The sequence below is a fragment of the Rana temporaria genome, chromosome 3 (genome assembly GCF_905171775.1).
Source record: "Rana temporaria chromosome 3, aRanTem1.1, whole genome shotgun sequence".
Lineage (NCBI taxonomy): Eukaryota > Metazoa > Chordata > Amphibia > Anura > Ranidae > Rana > Rana temporaria.
In genome coordinates, this window is record NC_053491.1 from 132,173,366 (window position 1) to 132,198,686 (window position 25,321).

General features: G+C 40.4%; 1 protein-coding gene across 1 annotated transcript in view; it reads left to right on the top strand.

Moving 5' to 3' along the window:
• SEMA3A (semaphorin 3A) overlaps nucleotides 1-25,321 on the top strand; it is a 294,077-nt gene that overhangs the window by 226,181 nt on the left and 42,575 nt on the right. The window contains exons 12-14 of the mRNA XM_040343438.1: nucleotides 15,181-15,272; nucleotides 20,077-20,118; nucleotides 24,267-24,424. Of these exons, the coding sequence (XP_040199372.1) occupies nucleotides 15,181-15,272; nucleotides 20,077-20,118; nucleotides 24,267-24,424 (292 nt within the window). The remainder of the gene's footprint in view (nucleotides 1-15,180; nucleotides 15,273-20,076; nucleotides 20,119-24,266; nucleotides 24,425-25,321) is intronic.

Below are 25,321 nucleotides of genomic sequence, written 5' to 3' on the forward strand. Positions count from 1 at the left end.
TGATTCTGTGGGAGCTGTAAAACATTCTTTGTCGTTCTAATGTATTTTGACCTTACTATAGCTCTTGGCACTAATTCCTTAAGGATTCAAAGTCCTTAGTAACTAGAGCTATGCTTGCTGCAATATTAAAAGTAATTCAATGCACATATTATGTTTCTTTAGCACACATGGTATAGCTAGCAACCTGCTATATACTTCAAAGAAAATGCATTTAATTGATGCATGATGCAACCTCCATAATGTATTTGATTTTTCAATTAGATTTTTCTACTGGGACTTTATTTGACTGTCCATCCTCTTCTTTTTCTAGACAGTCTTTTTCTTCTTTCATCTTTTTATGATGACTTTCTTTTCCATTTAAGCTTTCTGTAGCTATCCTCAGTTTGGAATAGATATGTTGCAGGTTGAGGGACTGTGAGGTCTGAAGACATGTGTAACCTAGCAAGGAATTTGTGTGAGACACTGTGTGACAGATGTGGGAATTCACAAGTGAAAGCAGGTGATGACCGAGGAAATGTTTAGCAAGTCTTACATGAGATGCTAGTATACTAGGAAACCGGCATTCTGTCAGTACTAAAAAATCCTGCTATATCCTCAGTACATTCTGGGATTCTCCGCTTTTTATCCTTTAGCTCCTTTCAAGCTGTAATAGACAGTCTTTCCAAATGTTCTACCATCCAGAGAAGTGCTACTCTATAATCATTGAGAGACTTTTTTTTTAGGGACCTACAAGGTTTTTCACCTCTTTACCACCGGGCTAATTTTTCAGATTCGGTGTTTACGAGACTAAAACATTTTTTTTTGCTAGAAAATTACTTAAAACCCCCAAACATTATATATATATATTTTTTTCTAACACCCTAGAGAATAAAATGGTAGTAATTGCAATACTTTTTGTCACACCGTATTTGCGCAGCGGTCTTACAAGCGCACTTTTTTTGGAAAAAAAAACACTTTTTTGAATTAAAAAATAAGACAACAATAAATTTTGCCCAATTTTTTTATATATTGTGAAAGATAATGTTACGCCGCGTAAAATGATACCCAACATGTCACGCTTAAAAATTGCGCCCACTCGTGGCATGGCGTCAAACTTTTACCCTTAAAAATCTCGATAGGCGACGTTTAAAAAATTCTACAGGTTGCATTTTTTGAGCTACAGAGTAGCTCTAGGGCTAGAATTATTGCTCTCGCTCTAACGATCGCGGCGATACCTCACTTGTGTTGTTTGAGCACCGTTTTCATATGCGGGCGCTACTCGCGTATGCGTTCGCTTCTGTGCGCGAGCTCGTCGGGACAGGGCGCTTTAAAAAATTTTTTTTTGTTTTCTTATTTATTTTTATTTAGTTTTATAATTTTTTACACTGAAATAAAAAAAAAACACTTTTATTCCTATTACAAGGAATGTAAACATCCCTTGTAATAGAAAAAAGCATGACAGGTCCTCTTAAATATGAGATCTGGGGTCAAAAAGACCTCAGATCTCATATTTAGGCTTAAATGCAAAAAAAAGAGGCTGGGCGGGACTGACGTTTTGACGTCACTTCCGCCCAGCAGAGCTATGGGGACGGGTGAAGGAGATTTTTCCTTCAGTCTCGTCCCCGCTCAGCTCCCGAACGGTCGCGATCTCCTCCGCCGCTACCGACGGCTCCGGTAAGCGGCGGAGGGTGCGGGAGAGCGGCGGGAGGGGGGGGCCCTCTCCCGCCACCGATAACGGCGATCTCGCGGTGAATCCGCCGCGGAGACCGCCGTTATCGTGTACACCACCGCCCACTGAAGAGATAGATATCTCGGTTGTGGCAGCAGCTGCTGCCGTTACCGAGATATTCATCTTTAAAAATAGGACGTCTTTTAGACATGGGGCGGTGGTCAAGAGGTTAATTATATGACCAAGCAAAGGAAAATATTTTTTTTTTCATAAATCTTGTAGCAAGGGAAAAAAGGTGTGTTATAATAATAGGGACAGGGATTTCTTGATTAGAAACTATACCCAGATTGCAAGGGAACAGGGGCCGTTTTCTACATATCTTGAATGTGCACTGCTGCCCTTTATACTTGTAGTAGTAATAATAATAATAATAATAATAATATTGACAATGATATTATCTTCATAGTGCACACTGTAAGCTAATTACCTAACAAATAAATAGTGCTGTTCCATGTCAAGACAAGTTTTACAGCTTGCACATTGCCTGCAGTCAATACATAAATTAATGGTATATGTAGAACATTAGTATTTTTTACACAGGCATGTCTTTAAAGCTGACAGAACAGTTAAGTAGTATATTACAGAAAGGGCCAAAGCAGCCCACAGGAACTGTCATATGTCCAATTGGTTACATTTTTTCAGCATTGATAACAATTGTGTGTCAATTGACAAACACTTGCCTTCTAGATAAATACATTGATTTGCCAGATTATAAGTGTAATTGTTCCCCAATCCCCAAATATAAACAGCATTGGCACCACCCATTTACTTTTCTCATCTACAAATTAATTACTTTAAATGAAATGATTGGTAAAGCCAAATAATCGTGTTCTTCAAAGCACTGTTCATAATAGCAGCAGTTAGGTTGGTCACCTCCCTATTTCTATAAGTATACAGAAAGATAAGCATGAAATTAATCTGCACAACACATTTAAGTATTAAAAAAATGGCTGCTGATTAGCACATGTAAAATGAAGCTATTAATGCCACATATTTTACAATGGGATGGTAGTGGGTTATTTTACTAATGAGTACTCCAGTAGCGCATTGAACACTGAAATGCTAACAACCCTATTGTTACTTGTGTCATCAATTTTATTATTCAGTTTGAAATGTAAATATGAATGGCCTAAATGCATCAGTACTACTCTTTCACATTATTTGGGCTAAAAGCCAGCTGTTTGTTATCTCTTGTGAGGGGGAACTATATAATCCAAAGTGGATATGTCATGGATGCCAATGTACAGCCTTCTTCCTTAGATAATCCCCTTCAGTGTCACGTCCTTAACTTCCAACATTTCTACAAGCTGTTAGCAGTCAAAACAACTAAACTGGTGGTCTAAGGCTTGAGCTGATGACTTAAAACATATTCACAGGATAAAAAAAAGCTGGGAAGGATGTTATTTTAACCAGTTGGTACAGTAGGCCAGGAAATTAAATAAAAAGATATCTTGCTTTCTGATTATATGTGATCCATATGTTTTCTACAATATGCACGCGAGTAACAGAAATAGAATTTGCATTGGTGCTTATTCTCTATAAATCAAAATACTGGCAAAGTGCAATCAATGTCTTGGTGGATCAGTTCCCTAAATTTATAGCTAGAGGTAATATTTCAAACTGTGTAAGTGCATCTGTCATTGGTGTGAATTAATGTCTCTCACATCCTTTAGCTGAGCTTCAAACTGGAGCCTATTGATCTTAAAAGGAGTAGATGTTTAATTTTGTGTGAAAGTATTTGAAATTCTACTCTAACTCGATCTGTAACTCAGATACAGTAGAGCTCTGGTACCTGAGGCCGGATCAGTCTCCATAGTGATTAACTCATTTTACCTTTGACCTCCAATGTTTCTGCACATGCAAGACCTATGAAAAAAAGTAACGTGTGTATTCTGTAGAGAGAATCAATTCATTTTAATTATGTGCCCAGAGGTTAGCTGTCAAATTTCATCAATTTCTTATCAAGGTCTACATCTGTACTGGAACATTGTGAGCTAATAAGTGCTGAAAGTTTTCATTAAAACTTTTAGTTCTTGACACATTTCTTAAATCGAATGCAGTGCTCCAAGATTGCCCTTCCACTCTGTTTTATGACTCCAATTTAGTCAATCATGATTTCACTTCTGAAAATAATCTTATGTCTTGCTGCAATATACGCATGCTGATGGATTGCTATTAATCATGGTAACATTTCAGAATTGTGTTAAATGATATGAAAGCCCTCCCTGAACAGCTTGTTGGTACGAAGGCAATGTTGCCCACCCGGTGCTATTCCCGGGTGTGTTCAGCTGTCCTGTTCTCCTGGCAAGGCAGGCTAAATTCAAGCTGTTTCTCTGGAATGACAGAGCTGCTTTGATCACAGATCAACAACAAAAATAAAAAAGCATGGATTGCACAGCGAGCATTGTGCAGATTACAGAACCTCTGCACGTTTCAGAACTAAGCTACAATAGAAATATACATTGTAAATACAACACACACATAGATAAATAAGTATATATTACCAGAAAAAGCATGTGTATACAACAGAAAAAGCAGAAAAAGCATGCATATATCACATGAAAACTGTTTGAAGCATCTAGATCGCAATTGCAAAGACAACTCCATATCATGGTTGACTGCCATCAACAAAAAGGAAGTGTGCTTGGAAATTGAGGACACACAGTCATATACTCTTATCTGGATATTTGCGTAAGGTTACAAAATACAGCTCCCATATTATGTTAGGATCAAACAAGCACTTTGTGACCCAGTCTCTACAAAATCTTTGAATGGGGGAACTACATATAGTTCACATCTATGGCTTCGGAATCACTTATATTGAAGTCAATGCACAGTTTCCTAACTGGATATAAGGAGCCAAATCATTTTTTCCTTCAACCTTTAGGTTGAACAAAAAAAAAGGATTTGATTCACCCATCAACACATTGGGTAATCCCTCCCGTGGAGCTATTGTAATCTGAAAGCAGGGAAAGTTTCCCACCATCAGAATACACTCATCAGTGAAGCCAGCTATAGTCAGTGGCACTGATCTAGCGAAAACAACCCAACAGGCTGGTTGTATGGAAGCCGATCGAGAGATTGACTTAGGTGCAACCAGTCTGCCCATGGATGGATATAAACTCTGCTAAACTAGATGAATTTTGATCCATCTATGGCCTTCTTTTCCCCTTACCAATGGGTTTATGTTTTAACAGCAGTAAAGAATCCTTTTAACCTTCCTAGCTGTAATCCTGCGCGTGGCTCGAGGTGATTTTTCATTACCAAAAGCGGTAACCCCGATCCACACTCGGGATTGCATGGCAGGATCCAGGCAAAATTACTTACCTTGTCCCCAGGATCCTGCCATGTCTCCCTGCTGTGTCTGCAGGCTGTACTTCGCTCGATGTATCACATTGCTGGGCTCCATTCCCTGCGAGCGTTGTGATGCATGGGGACGGAGCCCGGCGCCAAATTCAAAAAGTGAAAAACACATATAATTCTGCAACTGAGCAAATTTCAAATTGTTTTTGATTTGATTACATTTTTGAATACATTTTATTATTATTATATTATTATTTGTTGTAATTATTTATAGTTATGTATTATATTATAATTTTATGATTTTGTATTTCAAACTTTATCAAACCCGTGATGTCTACTAGACCCTTGTTTGTACAGATTTAAGTGTGTTATTCCTAAGAATTACAGGCCTACAATATAAAACGCCAAATTTCCATGCAAAACAATATATCGCTTTGAGCATCAAAAATCTGACATAATCAGTGCCGATCCTGACCTCCCCGGGGCCCTAAGCAAAATGACATGTCACATTAAAGTTGAGAAGCAGGGGGATGCCGAAAATGACATGTCACATCATTAAGGTTGAGAAGCGGTGAGGGGGCTACCGGCAGTGACATGTCAGATTAAAGTTGAGAAACGGGGGGGGTGGTTTTCTGCTGTCGGAAAAAAGGACATCTTACTTTAAAGTGAGAAGCGGGGGGGTGCTGACTTTTTACCTCTTCTCCCATGCAGCCAGCAAGTTGAGAAGCAGGGTGAGGGGCCTCCAGTAATTTGGGGGGCCCTAAGCGGCTTGCATAGTGAGCCTATAGGGCGGATCGGCCCTGGACATAATCATACCACCAGGGAGGTTAATTCACAATGCCTTTTGCCAGCTATTAAGCATGGCAGGGGATATGGAGAAGTTTGGACAAAATCAGATTCCTATGTTGTCAAATCTATTCTCTTATGATGTTCTATATCTTAGAATGATCATGCCCACTTTCCTGCTGGCAAATACATTTTATTAGTTATCAAACGTAGTTGTGAAACACAAGGTGTTAAACAGAATCATACTTTTTCATGCTAAAAGAGCTGGAGGCTGTACTTCATAAAGAATACCACTAGACACAGAGCAACATTTTTTTGATGACATTCCAAAAATGACTGAAGCTGTTCTGTAAGAAAAAGGTTGCTCAGCAACTGATTAGTTTTTTTATTTTTGTCTCTCTTTATTCTCTTATATATGCATAGGAGAGGGTAAAAACAATTCATTCAAACCAGTAAGAACAATAGGATCAGATTAACCCCCCTGGCGGTATTCCCGAGTCTGACTCGGGGTGAGATTTTCATACCAAAAGCGGTAACCCCGAGTCAGACTCGGGCTTGCCTCGCTGCAGCCAGAGACAAAGTTACTTACCTTGTCCCTGGATCCAGCGATGCCACCGCGCTGTGTGAGCGAGCGGGACCTCGCTCGATTCACACAGTGTCCTCCTGTGCCGCCGATCTCCGTTCCCTGCGACGTTACGACGCACAGGAGCGGAGAACGGCGCCAAATTCAAAAACGTAAACAAACACATTACATACAGTATACTGTAATCTTATAGATTACAGTACTGTATGTAAAAAATACACACCCCCCTTGTCCCTAGTGGTCTGCCCAGTGCCCTACATGTTCTTTTATATAATAAAAACCTTTCTTTCTCCCTGCAAACTGTAGATTGTCCATAGCAACCAAAAGTGTCCCTTTATGTCAAAAATGGTTTTAGATCAGCTAGAAAACAGCGATAATAAATTATAATCACTTGCAGAATTGTGCGATAGCGATTTGTGGGGAAATTCGTCATAAAAAAAATAATAATGACAGCAACAATTCTGCAACTGAGCAAATTTCAGTGATTTTGAGTTGATTACATTATTGAATAATTTTTATTAGAATTATATTATTATTTGTTATAATTATTTATAATTATTTATTATATTATAATTTATAATTTTGTTTTTAAAAAAATGTCATACCCGGGATGCCTACAAGACTCTTGTTTGGTCAGATTTAAGTGAGTTATTCCTAAAAATTACAGACCTACAGTAAAAAACACCAAATTTCCTTGCAAATAATGGTACCGCTTTCAGCATCTTTTTTCTGAAAGAATCATACCGCCAGGGAGGTTAAGGGGACTGAAAACCCTACTGCTTTTAATAGATTCAGTAAATGTGGTTGACTTTTTCTATGTCCTTTCTGTGCCCTTTTACTGGTATGGCCGTAATAAACTGGAATGCGTGTCATATATGAGGAACATAAAAAAATCCTACTCTAGTGTTGCACAGAACACCCACCTAAATAATGACCTCCTGTACAATTGTGATGGGAATTTTTTAAAGTTTGTAAATATATTATCGATAACTGATGTAAGGCACAGGCTAACAGAATCTACAGGTAAGCCTTATTATAAACTTACTTGTAGGCAACACCTAAATATATGTATGGCCTTTACTACTACTTTAAGATCTGAGAAAAACAACTAAGTTTGTATCCTCCATAATATACACAAACTCATCAAACGAGACATGTATGTGAGAAGCCTAGGTGACACCAATACATTATCAGCAATCATCACTGTTATAAGCAATACTAGTGTAAGAAAAACAAACCCTGATCAACTGCCCAGAGTAGTACAGTGTCACTATGGTATAACTACTCTGAAGACAGGATGTTAAAAAAAAAAAATTAAACAAAAGGGTTTTTAAAAAAGTAAATATTTTTTTTAATACTAGTCAGCATCACTGATCATCGTCACACCAGTCATATGATAATGCTGTGCTGCACTGGTGACAGTATGTGAAATAAATTGTGAAAAAAAATAATTTCTTCTTTTTCTAAAACATTTTGACAACAGATTACAACTTTAAAAACTCAACATGCCTCCTACTAAATACACAGGCTATTTTCCAAAAGGGGGTCATTTGGGGAGTATTTGTATTGTACTGGCATTTTAGGGCCTCAAGAAATGAGGCCATCAGCACATCAGGATTGTTCAATTAAGAAAAAAAAAAAAAAAAAAAAAATATATATATATATATATATATATATATATATATATATATATATATATATATATATATATATGTATATATATATATATATCAAGGACATGCGGTCAGGGGAGGCAGGTGATGTCATGAACATAAAAAAAAGAAAATCGGGCTTTGAGGCGTATGTAACCGGTGTGTATCTGGCTCTGATATTAGCCTGTGCCTCACCAGCCACTGACCTCACTGAACTACGTCCCTGATATATATATATATATATATATATATATATATATATATATATATATATATATATAGTTTGTAGACTCTATAACTTTCACACACAGACTAAATAATATACATTGAATTTGGTCATTTTTACAGAGGAAATGCAACAGACTACATTTTGGCCTAAATGTATTTGTTTACAACATTCTATAACAGAAACTAAGAAAATTTTTTTTTTTTTCAAAATTGTTGGTAGTCCTTCACTTATATGGCCATAAATTATAAACCCACTGTGCAGTGGATTTGCACAGGGCAACCTGGATCCTCCTCTTCTCATGTCCCTCTTCAGCTCTCCTGACCCCTCCCTCCTGACGAGTGCCCCCCCCCCACAGCAGGCAGCTTGCTTTGGGGCACCCGAGCCGAACTGCAGCACCATCTATCAATTCAGACATGGAGCTGTGACCCGGCCCTGCCCGCTTTCTCTCCTTATTAGCTGACTGACTTTGATTGACAGCAGCGGAAAAGATAACCTACATAAAAAAAAGCTGACAAATTTACCATCCGATTAAAGAAAGGTTACTATATAAATTGGTATGGATTTAGTTGTTTCTATTATTTACAAAGTGACACCTGTTTGCAGAAAGCTCTATTCTTTATTTACCATAAAGAGTCCAAAAACGATTTATGTCAAAACAGGATAAAAAATAATATAGGAAAAAAACGTTTCCTTTTCAAGCTCATGTTTACATAAAAAAAAAAGATTAAAAAAAATGTGTTATTTTGATCATACTTTTATCTTTTTTTAGATAAATAATTAATTCTCTAAGGTCAGCTGGTAGGCCAGTCTTTACATCTGTTTGTCCTTGCCTACATTTTTAGCATTACATTTTATATTCAGAGGTGCATAAAGGAAGACAACAAAATTTTACAGGGCTTTAAAACAATGAAATGTGGATGTGTCAGATTATTGCTAAGTGCTATACTTTGGGCCGGAATGTAGCACAGTAAGGTTAATGAACTGCCTCCAGCATGCAGCTGCATAGGTTGTGAAGTGTAAATTTAGCCATACTCCAGCTTGACAAGTGCCCTCAAAGATCAACAAAGATGTTATCTGGACGTTTGTACATGTGACACTTTCTGTTCTCCTTAAAGGAACTATAAAACTGACACGACTTACATCAAAGTAAAAGTTATTAATTTCCTACTTTTACATTTCAGAAGTTTGCTGTACACATGATGCTGGACAATTTAAAGGAACCAGCAAAATGTTTTGCTTTTTGTTTGTAGACCATGTGAAGTTGTTAATGTAACTCTTACTTTTTAAAAATGTCTTGAGGCACTGGAAAATATCCATAACATTTTTGGGGAATATTCAGCTCTTCCTCTAATACGGTTGTCAAATTTTTTTTTCTTAATAAGGCTTTATGGAAGAAAATAGCATTACATTTTTCTGTAATTTAATATAGCCAGGCCAGTGAAATATTTAATTGTCTACTTCTGTATTTGCCCTGATCCTGCCTTAAAGGGCAATTCTAAGCACAGTCACTGTGCTATGTTTTCTAACTGGCACAACAGAGCAAGGGGGAGGAGGTACAACACCGGACCTAATGATTACTTCTAAATGAGGCAATGAGAAAACAAAAGTGTAATACCAGTAAGACATTCAAAGTGTTCTTCATCATAGATTTCCACTAATTATAATATATACTATTATATCACAGGACTGCTTGTATATAAAAACATAGGGCCTGATTCCCAAAAGAGATACGCAGACTTAACTGCTGTTCAGTCTGTGCCTAACTTTGGAAACGATTCTCAAAAGGCTTTTTCCAAAGTTAGGCAGAAAATCTGACATGTGTAAGACACTTACACGGTCAGATCTTAGGATGCAGTACCGCTGCAGTAGGATGCAGTATGGAAATGCAGCTTTGAGTATGCAAATGAGGACTTAAGCAGATTCTCAAAGCATTTCAGCATTGTGATTTCTGCGTAAGTTCAGATTTTGCTTGCGCAAAACTAGGGCTGGTTTTACAATGTGTAAAGTTAGTCACACCTTGTAAAGGCCCATTCAAGCGACGGCATTTGGTATGCATTACTGAGGGAGAACTCCACGGCAATTTTTAAATTCAAAACCGGCATGGGTTCCCCCCCCCAGGAGCATACCAGGCCCTTAGGTCTGGTATGGGTTGTAAGGAGACCCCCCCACGCCGAAAAATCGACGTAGGGGGTCCCCCTACAATCCATACCAGACCCTTATCCAAAGCACGCTACCCGGCCGGTCAGGAATGGGAGTGGGGACGAGCGAGTGTCCCCCCCCCCCTCCTAAGCCGTGCCAGGCCGCATGCCCTCAACATGGGGGGGTTGGGTGCTCTGGGGCAGGGGGGCGCACTGCGAGCCCCCCCACCCCAGAGCACCCTGTCCCCATGTTGATGAGGACAGGACCTCTTCCCGACAACCCTTGCCGTTGGTTGTCGGGGTCTGCGGGCAGGGGCTTATCGGAATCTGGGAGTCCCCTCAAATAAGGGGGCCCCCAGATACCGGCCCCCCACCCTAAGTGAATGGATATGGGGTACATCGTACCCCTACCCATTCACCTGGAGGCAAAAAGTAAAAGTTAGTAAACACACAACACAAGGGTTTTTAAAATAATTTATTATTCTGCTCCGGAGGCCCCCCTGTCTTCTTTATTAGCTCTATTACCAGGGGGGGCTTCTTCTTCCACTCTCCGGGGGTCTTCTTCCACTCTCCGGGGGTCTTCTTCCACTCTCCGGGGGGGGGGTTTCGTCTTCCGCTCTCCGGGGGGGGGCTTCTCCGCTCTTCGGGGGTCTTCTTCTCTCTTCGCCGCTCTCCGCTGTTGACTCGGCGAACCCCGGTTCTTCTCCAGATGTCCGGTGCCTTCTTCTTCAGCGCTGGCTGCCTGCTATCTTTGTGTGTTAGCTCAATTAGTAACAGGCAGCCAGTGCGGTCTTCTGTGACGTCACCTTCTTCTCTTCTGTTCTTCTCCCCTCTTCCGATGTTGACTCGTCGCCTCTTGTCGCTGTAATGATGGAAGCGCGCCTTGCATCCCATTTATATAGGCATCACCGTCCCATCATGCTCCGGCAGGTACCCACGTGGTGGGTGCCTACCCACGTGCACCCACCACGTGGGTACCTACCGGAGCATGATGGGACGGTGATGCCTATATAAATGGGATGCAAGGCGCGCTTCCATCATTACAGCGACAAGAGGCGACGAGTCAACATCGGAAGAGGGGAGAAGAACAGAAGAGAAGAAGGTGACGTCACAGAAGACCGCACTGGCTGCCTGTTACTAATTGAGCTAACACACAAAGATAGCAGGCAGCCAGCGCTGAAGAAGAAGGCACCGGACAGCTGCAGAAGAACCGGGGTTCGCCGAGTCAACAGCGGAGAGCGGCGAAGAGAGAAGAAGACCCCCGGAGAGCGGAGAAGCCCCCCCCGGAGAGCGGAAGACGAAACCCCCCCCCCGGAGAGTGGAAGAAGAAGCCCCCCCTGGTAATAGAGCTAATAAAGAAGACAGGGGGGCCTCCGGAGCAGAATAATAAATTATTTTAAAAACCCTTGTGTTGTGTGTTTACTAACTTTTACTTTTTGCCTCCAGGTGAATGGGTAGGGGTACGATGTACCCCATATCCATTCACTTAGGGTGGGGGGCCGGTATCTGGGGGCCCCCTTATTTGAGGGGACTCCCAGATTCCGATAAGCCCCCGCCCGCAGACCCCGACAACCAACGGCAAGGGTTGTCGGGAAGAGGTCCTGTCCTCATCAACATGGGGACAGGGTGCTCTGGGGTGGGGGGGCCCGCAGTGCGCCCCCCTGCCCCAGAGAACCCAACCCCCCCATGTTGAGGGCATGCGGCCTGGCACGGCTCAGGAGGGGGGGAGGCGCTCGCTCGTCCCCACTCCCTTCCTGGCCGGCCGGGTAGCGTGCTTTGGATACGGGTCTGGTATGGATTGTAGGGGGACCCCCTACGTCGATTTTTCGGCGTGGAGGGGTCTCCTTACAACCCATACCAGACCTAAGGGCCTGGTATGCTCCTGGGGGGGGGGAACCCATGCCGGTTTTTTCTTTGAAAATTGGCATGGAGTTCTCCCTCTCAGGAATGCATGCTGAGCGACGCTGTCATTTTTTTTTTATAATTATTTGTTTTCCCGGCGCGTATATTTTTTTTCACCCGTCGCAACTTTAGTGTCCCGTCGCAATCTTCAAAGCCGCCCGGCGTCAATTACGTTCGCGCGCTGTACGTCGGGAAAATGACGTCACACGCATGCGCAGTACGGCCGGCGCGGGAGCGCGCCTCATTTAAATTTTAAACGCCCCCCGGAGAGGAGGACCGCCTTGCGACGGCGACACTTAAGTTACACGGCCTGAAATTTCTAGGTAAGTGCTTTGAAGATCGGGCACTTAGGTAGAGATTTTAAGTCAGTGTAACTTAACTGCTGAAAGTTAAGTTAGGCAGCTTTTTTGGGAATCAGGCCCATAATCTGTACTCCCTTTTACTATGTCTCTTTGCAGAATTCCTGCATATATCTACAGTTATATCATAAATCCCCTGAAACTTTTGGTGCTCTATTGCACATTTACTGAATTCCATTAAGAAGCTGGGGCTAGATTCACAGCGGAGATACGACGGAGTATCTCAGGTACTCCGTCGTATCTCTCAGAGTATCTATGCGACTGATTCATAGAACCAGTTACGCATAGATATCCCTAAGATCCGACAGGTGTAATTGTTTTACACTGTCGGATCTTAGGATGCAGCACCGCGGCCGCCGCTGGGGGGAGTTTGCGTCGTAAACCAGCGTCGGGTATGCAAATTAGGAGTTAAGGCGATCCACAATGTTTTTTTGCGTTCGCTACGTCGCCGCTAGTCTAGTTTCCCGTCGCAAAGTTAGTTGTCGTTTTTGGTGCCTTAACTTTACACAGCACACGTACGTGCTGTATAAAGTATGGCCGTCGTTCCCGCGTCGAATTTTAAAAATTCACGTCGTTTGCGTAAGACGTCCGGGAATACGGAAGTACGCTACGCATGTCGCCGATCGAAAAAATGACGTCAGTTCACGCAAAGCACGGCGGGAATTTCGAAACGGAGCATGCGCAGTAGGTCCGGCGCGGGAACGCGCCTAATTTAAATGGCACACGCCCCTTTAAATTACGCGGGTCTTACGCCGGAGGCCGCCAGCGTAGGTTTTCATTGCAAATGCTTTGTGAATCAGGCACTTGCGATGAAAACTTGCGACGGTGTAACGTATCTATGATACGTTACGCCGCCGCAGGTCTACGGGAATCTGGCCCATGGTTCCTAATTATGCCATCTTTTGTCCTTTAGCATATGTAATGGTCTATTTAAGTGACCAAAAGAGAGATGTCCGATGAAGGAAAGTAATGCCTTGTAAACACGATCAGTTTTCCTGGCGGTATAAACTCCGCCGGAAAAACCGAGGGGAAAACCGGGAACGTGCTTGGTAGCTTTTTCCCCCTACACACGGCAGGTTTTCCTGGCAGGAAAACTGCCATGAGAGCTTTGGTCAGGAAACCCAGCCATGTGTATGCTCCACCGCAGGCTTTCCCCATAGAAAAACTGCCGGCTTAAAAACTGCCGGGAATCACGGCGGGAAAAAAGAAAACATGTTCTAATTTTTCCCAGCAGTTTTCTTGTTGGGAAAACTGCTATGGCGAGTACACATGGCTGGTTTTCCCAGGCAAAAGCTGTCATGGCAGTTTTCCCGATGGGAAAACCGGTCGTGTGTACAAGGCATAAGAACCAAGTGCCAATGTTATAATACCTGACAGAGTTTTTCAGGTTTCTGGTGTTTCCAGGATCCTTTGATACATACCTTTGGTAACTGTATTACCATTTTGCTGTATATTTTAAAACGTACAATTAAGAACGGGTATACTTTGTTTTAGTGGAGTTACCAAAGAGGACATCTATATTTTGTTTTAGTAGAATAGCAAAAACTGCCACAAAACATAAGACTATGAATTTCCTCTTGTTGCATCAATGAGCAATTGTCACTCTCTTATCTATACTAAAGAGGCTTTTGTGTTAACCATTTTTTGTAATGGTAAGGCTTTTGCATATATAGTAGTTATTATTGACACAATGCTAAACATTTTTGCAGGAAAATATGTGCATTTATTATTTTATAGTGGGCCCTGCAGAGCATTGAACCAACAATCAGTAGATTGCAGGTGCAGTGTCAGTCTCCTACAGATAAGTCCTCCAGCTTTGTGCCCGTACTGTATGGGCTTTCAGTTACAATAACAGTTTATTGAGTACTTTCTTCCATGGTGACAGGTGGGACTTGTAATATCTCTATTTACAGGTTGAAAATGAATGATGCAGCTGTGTGGGCAGGTGAATGATGCAGAGCCCGTACAGCCATACCAGTTTGGAAATGTGACAGTGGGTGTGGAGAGAAGAAGCCCTACCCACTGTCACAAGGGGGAGGTTCAGGGGTTAGCGAGGCATGAGCTGGATCAGGTTACATGTTATACTAAATATGGGTGTAACATGTTCCAAAATGTGAACCTATCCTATAGTAGATACTTTTTATTTGCATGTAGTCAATTTTTATACAAACCAGCATAAATTCTCTTTTTATTTCATGCTTGCTAATAATAAAACAGAAACCATTGTGTTGTGTGTTTACATGCGATGTTAATTGGTTTCTGATTTTGGTCTTTCCTACTGTATGCTCATACACTAAGTTAACAATGATTGATTTTTTTTAGGTCTGAAACCTTCCAATGCAAATAGAAAAATAAAGTAACATTTGTTTTTATTCTAGGGTCCTAATAACAGCTCACAGGGACCACCTTTTTTCAAAATAAGCTTGCTGAATATATATTATTTGTATAACTTGCACCTATGATAACACGATGAGACACTGTACATTAATACTTTGGTCTTCTTTTTTCTTCCTTCTACAGATATAGGAACAGTTCTAAAGGTAGTTTCTGTTCCCAAGGAAACTTGGCATGACTTGGAAGAAGTCCTTTTGGAAGAAATGACTGTGTTCAGAGTGAGTATGATCAATGTTTTCTAGTGAAAATAATGCTCCTAATGAACATATCAAATCTGAAGCTTTTGCCTCTGTGCTCCAATCTGACCAAAAAATCTGCTAAAAAAAAAAAAACAGTAATATAACCCAGGATGGAGCTGCATGTTTCTGGGCAGTCACATCTCTTGGAGATCCAGTAAAATGTGTATATCCAGGGCGCTCCAAGAATTTGAATCCTGACATATAAAGTCTGTGTTGGAGAGGGTAGCAGATCTTCACACACTTTAGGCAGCACTCAGGGAGACAAGCAATCTCTAATGGGAACAGAAAAACAAGGCGCCTCTAAGTGCAGAAATATAAAACTTTTGGGGATGATGTCAGAGGAAGCGAGACAAAAACCAGCATGGAACACAAACAGGAAGAGGGCAGGAAGTGTGTCATAGAGGCAGGACGCGTTTCGGAACAGCTCATTGGTTCCTTCTTGTCACTGGCTGAAGAAGGAACCAATGAGCTGTTCCGAAACGCATCCCGCCTCTATGACACACTTCCTGCCCTCTTCCTGTTTGTGTTCCATGCTGGTTTTTGTCTCGCTTCCTCTGACATCATCCCCAGGCCCCATCACCATTGTGTTCCCTAAACACTCACAGCACAAATTGGCTGTATCTTGTGGACTTCCCTGGAAGCTTTATCATCAGACTGGGACTGCCCTGCCACTGGAACATCTTCTGGACACATTTACCTGCTACATGCCTGCTTCATCCACCATCTTGTAGGTGTTTTAAACCCTTTTAGGGGATATTAAAAGTTTTATATTTCTGCACTTAGAGGCGCCTTGTTTTTCACATCTCTTGGAGACCCTTTCTTACACAAACATGCTTACTTTGAGTGCTAGAGATGAGTGTATCAGCCTTTAGCTCAGATCACATAGTCAAGGGCGAGTGTGATCCTAAATACACATAGAAGTCATTTTGTTACATATAGGCTTTTGGGGTTATACACCACAATGCACATATGGTGCACTGAAATGCAAACTACCTGCATTGGGTTTCTCTTCAAAACGAATAGCGGTGCAGTCCATTTCATGCATTAACATGCATTGCAGTAATGTGCAGTGAACTGGATTCACAGGTCTGAATCCAACCTTACACATGTTGACCCATTGCTTTTTTGTCTGTTCTGATTTTGCTTGATTTCACTGTGTTTAGACAGACATATTTATATTTCAAACAGTGATGATGAGAAGGCTGTAAAAGGATTTCAGCTTTTCTTACACGATCAATATTCAAATATTACATAATATGGTTATGCAATACAGTAACACCAAAGCTTTCTAATTGCGTTGCCAAGTATTTAACATATGTCTTAAAACAATTTAATAGATTTGTATTTTTTTTTTTTACAGGTTGGCTTACAATGTGCTGGTCTTGTTATGCATTGTGTTAAATAGTTGTCATAGTAACAAACCTACATGCATATGCAGATGCTAAACTTTATAATAATTATAATTTATTTTTAGTTGAAGTAATTGGCTATCTGCAAGGTGCACCAATCACAGCACAAACAGTTTTGTGCCTTAGGGCTCGTCGAATGTTAACAATGTATTAGTACAACTTTCAGAACTTAAATTAAGTCTGTCTTATAGTGTATAGCCTTCTTAGCTGTTAAATGTATGGTTAAGTAAATGTTACTTGCAAATGACTTGTTGCAGCAATTTGCATAAAAAAATGCTGAAAAGCTGAACTCAAGTCCAGGCTGACATACAAAGATAATAATGTATGCACTCATGTATTATTACAAATAAATATAGTTATGTAATGTATTTGTATATGCAGTGCACTTTGGACCAATCACACTCTACTGCAACTAATGTATGGCAATGGTTACCTTGTTTTCAGATTATAAACCACCAGAATGCTATTGCTGCTCGTTCATTGTGCAGTAGGCAGGCAATCATGTGCTTCCACCACTCGATCTCTTTAGTCTTAAATATGATTCTAAAGGCATAATTTTTTTTTTACCTTAATGCAGTTTATGTATTAGGTAAAAAACCTTCTGCATGCACCTACCCCCCAGCCCCTCCTAATTGCTTACCTGAGCCCAATCTTGATCCAGTGACGTGCTTGAGAGCAGCAGCTCTCACTGCTCCCCCTCTCCTCACTGAACAGAGAGGCACCAGCATTAGTCATTGGCTTCTGCTGTTTTCAATTACAGCCAATGAGGAAGGGAGCAGGAGGCAGGGCTGATCTGTGCTCTGTGTGTCAATGGACACACTGAGATTACTCAGGAGTGAGTTTGCACGAGTGCCCCTATAGCGAGTAGCTTGCTATGGGGGCAGTCAGCAGGGGGGGGGGTCAGGAGCACCTGCGGGGGACCCAAGAAGAAGAGGATCGGGTCTGCTCTGTGCAAAAGCATTACACAGAGCAGCCAACTTCAGGAATAAAGGAAAATACCTCAAGGAATGCTCATTACCTCAAGGAATGAGAAATAAGGTGTATGACTTATCTTATTCCTCACTCAGACTTGTGGGTACTTCTTCGCTACCCTCGCAAACAATGCAGAGTCATTGTGTGACCATGCCCCAGAGCACCTTACAAAAGGAAACTTATGGGGCTGTTCGCACAGATGAAGGGAGCCTGCTGGAGTGAGGAATAAGGGAAACATTATATCTTATTCCTCATCCACTAATGATCAGGATAATTTAACTCTTGCTGTGTGGCAGAATAGCATTGCAAGGATAGTTTTGTTGTAATTTTAAGAGTTAGGCAGGCCATACATGGTCGAATTTCGAAAGAATTTTCTTTTGAAAATCTGAAAATTTGTGCATTTTGTGATCCGATGGTGCCACCATTGATTTCGAAAATTCGACCAACCAAACCTTCCATTTCACCTCATGTTCCTACAGGAAATAATTTTTGTGTCTGGGAATCTTCTTTTCTTTCCAAGAATTTTCTTTTCTTGCACATGCGCATTTTTTTCAATTACATTTCTCACAAGATTCTACCATCATTGATTAGAAAATCATTTGTTTTTTTTAAATTTCCAACATGTCCAATTATTAACTGCTTGAGGCCTGCCGCACGACGATATACATTGAAAAAATGGCACGGCTGGGCACAAGGGCGTACATGTACGTCCCCTTTAAGATCCCAGCCATGGGTCGCAAGCGCCTGCGGGAACAGTGGACCCAATCACGGCCGGTGTCCCACGATCGGGTCACAGTGAGGAAGAACGGGGAGAGGTAAGTGTAAACAAAACTCTCCCTGTTCTTCCTAGTGAGCCTGTCACTGATCATCTGTTCCCTGTCATAGGGAACAACGATCAGTGACGTCACACGCCCAGCCACGCCCCCCACAGTAAGAATCACTCCCTTAGGGCACACTTAACCCCTACAGCGCCCCTTCCTGGTTAACCCCTTCACTGCCAGTGTTATTTTTACAGTAACTAGTGCATTTTTATAGCACTGTTCGCTGTAAAAATGACCATGGTCCCAAAATAGTGTCAAAAGTGTCCGATGTGTTCACCATAATCTCGCAGTCATGATAAAAATCGCTAATCGCTGCCATTACTAGAAAAAAAATATTAATAAATGTAATAAAACTATCCCCTATTTGGTAGACGCTATACATTTTGCGCAAACCAATCAATAAACACTTATTGTGTTTTTGTTTTTTTACCAAAAATATGTAGAATACATATTGGCCTAAACTGAGGGAAAAAAATGTATATCTTTTTTGGGGAAATTTATAAATTTGAGAGCTGGTTCTCAAATTTTCCGACAACAAAATTTGTTGTCGGAAATTCTGAGCATGTGTGGACAATTCTGACACAAAATTCCACGCATGCTCGCAATCAAGCAGAAGAGCCACACTGGCTATTGAACTTTATTTTTCTCTGCATTGTCGTACGTGTTGTACGACGCCGCGTTCTTGACGTTCGCAATTTCGGACAACATTTGTGTGTCCGATCGTCTGTACGCGGCATAATGGAAATACGAACAAAAATTCTTAGATAAGATTTTCAAAAGAAAAATCTTTCGAAATTTGACCCATGTATGACCCTTAGGCCCCGTACACACGACCGGATCGATCCGCTGGGATTGATCCGCGGATCAGTTCCAGCAGATAGATCCGGTCGTGTGTACGGCCTAGCGGACATTTTCAGGCGGATAAAAATCCAGCCGACGGATTTTCAGCGGATAAAAATTTCTTAGCATGCTAAGAAATCTATCCGCTGGAATCCTGTCCGCCGGACTTATCCGGTCGTCTGTACAGACTCACCGGATAAGTCCATCCGATCCCATCCCTCGCATGCGTCGTAATGATTCGACGCATGCGTGGAAGTATTTACCTTCCAGGGTCGCGCACGTCGTCGTGGCGACGGCGCGGCCACGTCACCGCGGATGTATTCCGCTGGGATTTTGATCTAATGGTGTGTACAGCCATCAGATCAAAATCCTCCAGAGGATTTATCCGCTGGAAACGGTCCGGCGGACCATTTCCAGCGGAAATCCTCTTGTGTGTACAAGGCCTTAGGCTTTAGTGATTTAAATGTGCACCATTGGAAAAAAAATGTTCTTATGACAGTTGTTTTATAAAATTAACAAGACAAATTGGAGTCTGATATATTGAAAATGGGATAAAATGTGAATTGTTCCTCACAACATCCAGTTAGACTACAGCTGTGTTTTTTCTAGCAGAGTTTAGAATGTCTAAAGTTTGTCTGACTGGAATTGGGATCAACTTCATAGTTTTTATACATTCATTGTGCCTTCTGGTTGTAAGCAAAAGTTATTTTATGCTAACCTGGGTTTTTCTTCTCGCTACAGGAGCCTACTGCTATTACAGCCATGGAGATTTCCACAAAGCAAGTATGCAGTGGTTTTTACATTACTTACTATGTTTCTGTTGTTCTACAGCATAGCTACTAGACAACATCTAAGCAAAATGTTTTGTTGTATTATTAAATTGGCATTTAGCGTTGTTCCAGCAAAAAGTTTAAAAATGCAATTAGTTTATTAATATTGAACATGCATAATAATACATTGCATTATTTTACCAAACTGTTTACAGCATTTTACTTTTCCAGTAAAAATACATTATGTCCTTTTTAAGCTCAGAACAAATCAAAATTCTACAGCAATCACCCTGATATATGATAATATATGTGAATGTATATATTGTCACAGGTTTCATAATAATGGGTCCCATAGCAGTTACTCTAGCAGTCAATTTCAAGCATGGCTTATAAAATGGAAGTAATCATCATACATGCCTACTTAAAGCAAAGCTTTAAAATTGCCAGCACGCTGAATCAATTCTCTGCGGTGAAAATCAGGACAATCTGTTTATGTAACTAGCTTCTATTGTCACCAGCTCTACGCTGGCTTCTGTGCTTCACTATTTTTTAGTGAGCACACCTTTGTTGTTGATCAATAATAAAGTGTAGGAGGAGATAGGCAGGGCTAGAGACCAGAAGAGTTGGTTGCTGTACTGTATGTAAAAAAAAACTCCCCGGTTCTGAGTACAACATTAAGATGATCTTCAGAGTTTCAGACAAGACATATAAAGCCCCGTACACACGGTTGGACCTTTGTCCGACCAAAATCATATCTGAATTCCGACGGAATTCCATCAGAGTAAAAGAGAACATGTTCTCTATCTAAACTCTTTTTTTGAATTCAAGTATTCTTTATTCGTTTTCTTCAGTGCAAAAAACAAGGTAAACATTAAAAATCATTTTACATTTCGTATATCCTTATATCGTGCACTTCTAGGTTTACAATTTATAATACTCCTTTTACCATTCCCTCTTCCCACCCCCCTACTTATTTGAATATTTATTTGTACCCACTCTGACGGAATTCCTCGGAATTTCCGATGGAAATGATCTGATGGGGTCCTAACGTGTGTACGGTGGACTTTTTCCATCGGAAATTCCAATCGTGTGTATGGGGTATGTTTGCGTTACAATATAAGTTTAATGATTCAGACACAGTTTTGAAATCTACAGCAGATTAATTAACAGGAATATTTGACTGCTTTTGTTACAATCTTTGACTCTCTCTCTTGCATATCTGCCTAGAGCTGTGAGCTTCTGGTCCTGATATGCATGGGCCACTGGCTGCTTCTCCATTACCCAAGATTCTTCTTTTGTGACCAATTATTTTTAATTATCCAGGTAGCAGTAGGAATGTGCAAGGGAATGTAACTTACAGCAATGAGGAATTTTGGGATGCTGCAGTCAGATACGATAGATGCATTCCTATGCATTGCTATGGGTTACTGCACTGTACACATCAATATTTGTTTCAGACATATTTTAGCACATGTTTATAATGAAAAATATTTGATATCAGGCTGTTTATCTTGAATTAAAGAATAACATGACCCAGCAAGCTTTTTAATCAGAATTAAGAAGATAAACTAGATTTGTATTGGGTGGAATGCACTTCCACATTTTAAATTACTTCTTTTAAATCATTAACTGTCAATGCAGAATATTTAGCTATGTATTTTTAAACTTGGAAAGCAAAACTTGAAGTTAGACATTAAATGTTCTGCCATCCCTTGATAGTTTCTTTTCACGCTCAAATGCAGTTTTCTCAAATTCCAGATGAGGTTATGCATAATACATAGCCAAAACAATGTAGCAAAGAATTTATTTTAAATGAAGATAACAGTGGATCTGTCATATAGTTGTTATGCTGTTGCACAATACAAATGATCACATATTAGGCCTTTATCAGAATTTTTTTTTTATGTCATACAATTCCAGCTGAATATTTGGTATTGTGCACATTGTTATGGAAGCATATTACAGACATTTAAACAAATGCTACAGCACAGTTTGGAAACAGCTTGTGCAAAGCATATGGGCTCTTTTTTCTGTCTGTTTGAGTTAATTGTGTTTGGCAAAGAAACATGTTTTATTTGAGATGAGGGAAGGATCTGTTGTGCTGGCAATAGTACAGTTAAATGCATCAAAATCTATATACTTTGCATAACCCCGGAAACACTAAAGAAAATCTACAGGCCTGCTGATTTTCTGCCTTTTAAAAAGTTCTAGATTCATAGCAAGGTGAAAATGAACTGCTTCTCGCATGTTTTTGAAAAAAAAATGTATATCATACTTTCCAGACACTGGCTTCAGCTGCTGACTAAAATTAGTATTTTTTTTTTAAAGCATGTTTAACACCTTCAGCTCCAGAAGGATTTGCCCCTTAATGGCCAGGCCATTTTTTGTGATACAGCACCTTGTCGCGCACCATGGTACTCAAACAAAATTGAAATCCTTTTTTTCCCACAAATAGAGCTTTCTTTTGGTGGTATTTGATCACCTCTGTGGTTTTTACTTTGTGCGCTTTTTTACTTTGTGCGCTATAAACAAAAAAATAGCGTACATTTTGAAAAAAAAGTATTCTTTTTCGTTTTTGCTAAAAATAAATATCCCAATTAAAAAAAAATCGTCAGTTTAGGCCGATATATATTCTTCTGCATATTTTTGGTAAACAAAAATTGCAAAAGACATATTGATTGGTTTGTGCAAAAGTTATAGCGTCTACAAAATAGGGAATAGATTTTTTCATTAATTTTATTTTTTTACTAGTAATGGCAGCGATTAGCGATTTTTATCGGCACTGCAACATTGCGGTGGACAGAATGAACGCTTTTGGGACCATTAATATTTACACAGCAATCAGTGCTATAAAAATGCACTGATTGCTGTGTAAATGTCACTGGTAGGGAAGGGGTTAACACTAGGGGACAATCAAGGGGTTAACACTAGGGGACGATCAAGGGGTTAACTGCGTTCCCTCAGTGTGTTTCTTTCTGTGGGGGCAGGTGACTGACTAGAGAAAAAGCCAGATCGTGGTTCCTATCTAGTAGGAATAGACAATCTGTCTCTTCTCTCATGGCAGAACTGGGATTAGTGTATTTACACACCCAAATGCCTGTTCTGTCTCTCATGCCCGCGATCACACGTGTCTGCCAGTCATCGCTACCGCTGGCTACATGCATTAGCTTCCCGCCGTGCAGCGGGCACGCACACCAGCTATTTAAAGGGCCGACATACAGCTATGGTGATTTGGAGGAGAGAGCCAAACTTCATTATATTCCATAAAGGGACAGCTGCATTAAAAACTGCTTTTGCTCAGTTTTTTTTTTTATTTCTCTTTTCCCACTGATGTGGATGATTCATTTTAGGGCTAGTATATTTAAATGTGTGATCCTATGCCTGAAGCCTAAAGGATCCTGAAGCAGATGATGTAATAATGCACCCAAGCGGATGAGTTCCCTGGAGGGTGGGTTAGGAAGAGGGTAAGTATGAAGAGAGACTTCAGCCTTATTCACATGGGCTTTAGCCTGTATAGGAACGATGTGCACAGCAAGCTCCTACAAGGCATTTTTGGAGCTTTTTGCAAGCTTTGGGAAAGCGTTTAAATTACCATACCGCTCTAATTTAGAAACTCAAACACAGATTGTATTGGGAGTGCTGACTGTCACAGGAAATAAAGAGTTTTTTAAAGCTGCTTGGATGTTTGCTAAAAGCTGTGCAAAAGCTAGTCGAAGGCTTTGCAAAAGTTTGCTGTACACAGTAAAGTCTACTATACAAGCTGAAGGCTATCTGGACAAGGCCTTTAGGGTAGGCTATTGCTGTCTGTGCTGGGAGCTTAGTGTTCAAAACAGCCCCAATGTCCTGGTACCAAAAGTCTGAAGCTTTCCGGATCAATAAATGTGTGAAATCTCTTAAGGAGATTTAGATTTCTACAGAACAAAATAGACATATTTAAAATGTTTCCATCAGTAATATTGAGAGCTGAAAATTCCTGCCTTTTGGATGTTAAAATAAAATGAAAATTATTGCAAGACTTCTATTTTCCAATTTGTAATGCCGTTAGTGTTACATTATATGTTATTCTAAGCCTTCAGTAACATTTTACTGAACCAATACATAAATTCTATGTAAGCATGCGGTTTACTTAACCAACTTTTTTTTTCAATGTCCACTTTACAGCAACAACTGTACATTGGCTCCCCTGTTGGAGTTTCCCAGCTCCCTTTACACCGCTGTGATGTTTATGGAAAAGCATGTGCTGAATGTTGTCTTGCCAGGGACCCCTATTGTGCCTGGGATGGTTCTTCATGCTCCCGCTACTTCCCAACTGCTAAAAGGTGATAACCTTTAAGACATACTGCTTATTGTATTAGCCTTTTGGGTATTATGTTGTGTACCTCTTTTACATTCTTCTGACATGTCATAATCTCCGTAACATATGGCGCTGTGGTAGTAAGAGAAAAAGCAAAGGAAGGCAGATGGTATGTATTACGTTTTATTTTGTAGCATGAGATTATATACCTTGAATATGCACACGTCCTTTTGCCCTGAAATTGCCTTTATTATTTTAAGACTGAGGTAGCTGTCATATTAAGATAATATTCATAATAACCTAGAGGTTAGCATATTGATCTAACAGATAAGAGATAGGGGTTCTACCTGCATTACCAACGAGAAGCTAAGCAAGCAGAGTTTTATAATTGTAACAACATAACAAAATAACATGTTATGTGTAAGGTTTAAACTGGATCTTCCCACTTTATATATTTTTTTGCTCTGTAGAAAGAAGTGGTGAGTGAAAATTTAGGTTGTCATTGCTGACCTCGTCTTTAAAACATACTAGGTGCATGGCTGTCATGCTAATCTAATGACGTCAATATTTATAAGTATTGGATTGTTTTTTTTTTTGTTTTTTTTTTACTGAGCAGAGTTTTTGATCTGAATACTGTGCAAGAGCCATGTTACATGACAGCTGAAGTCTGGACAGCTTCTGTCACACTGCAAAGTTCTGCATCTCACACATACTGCTGAATAAGGGGAGGTTTGCATAGAACTGCAGCATTATGTAATAATAAAAATATAACATAGTACAGTACTTTAATTTTCAATAAAACATTTTTTTACAATTGGACACATCCTGCACACACCATCAATAAATAAATATCATTTTTTACATGAGAAAACATATAAAAAAAGCATATGGGTCAATGTGATCCATATTAAATATCAGACAT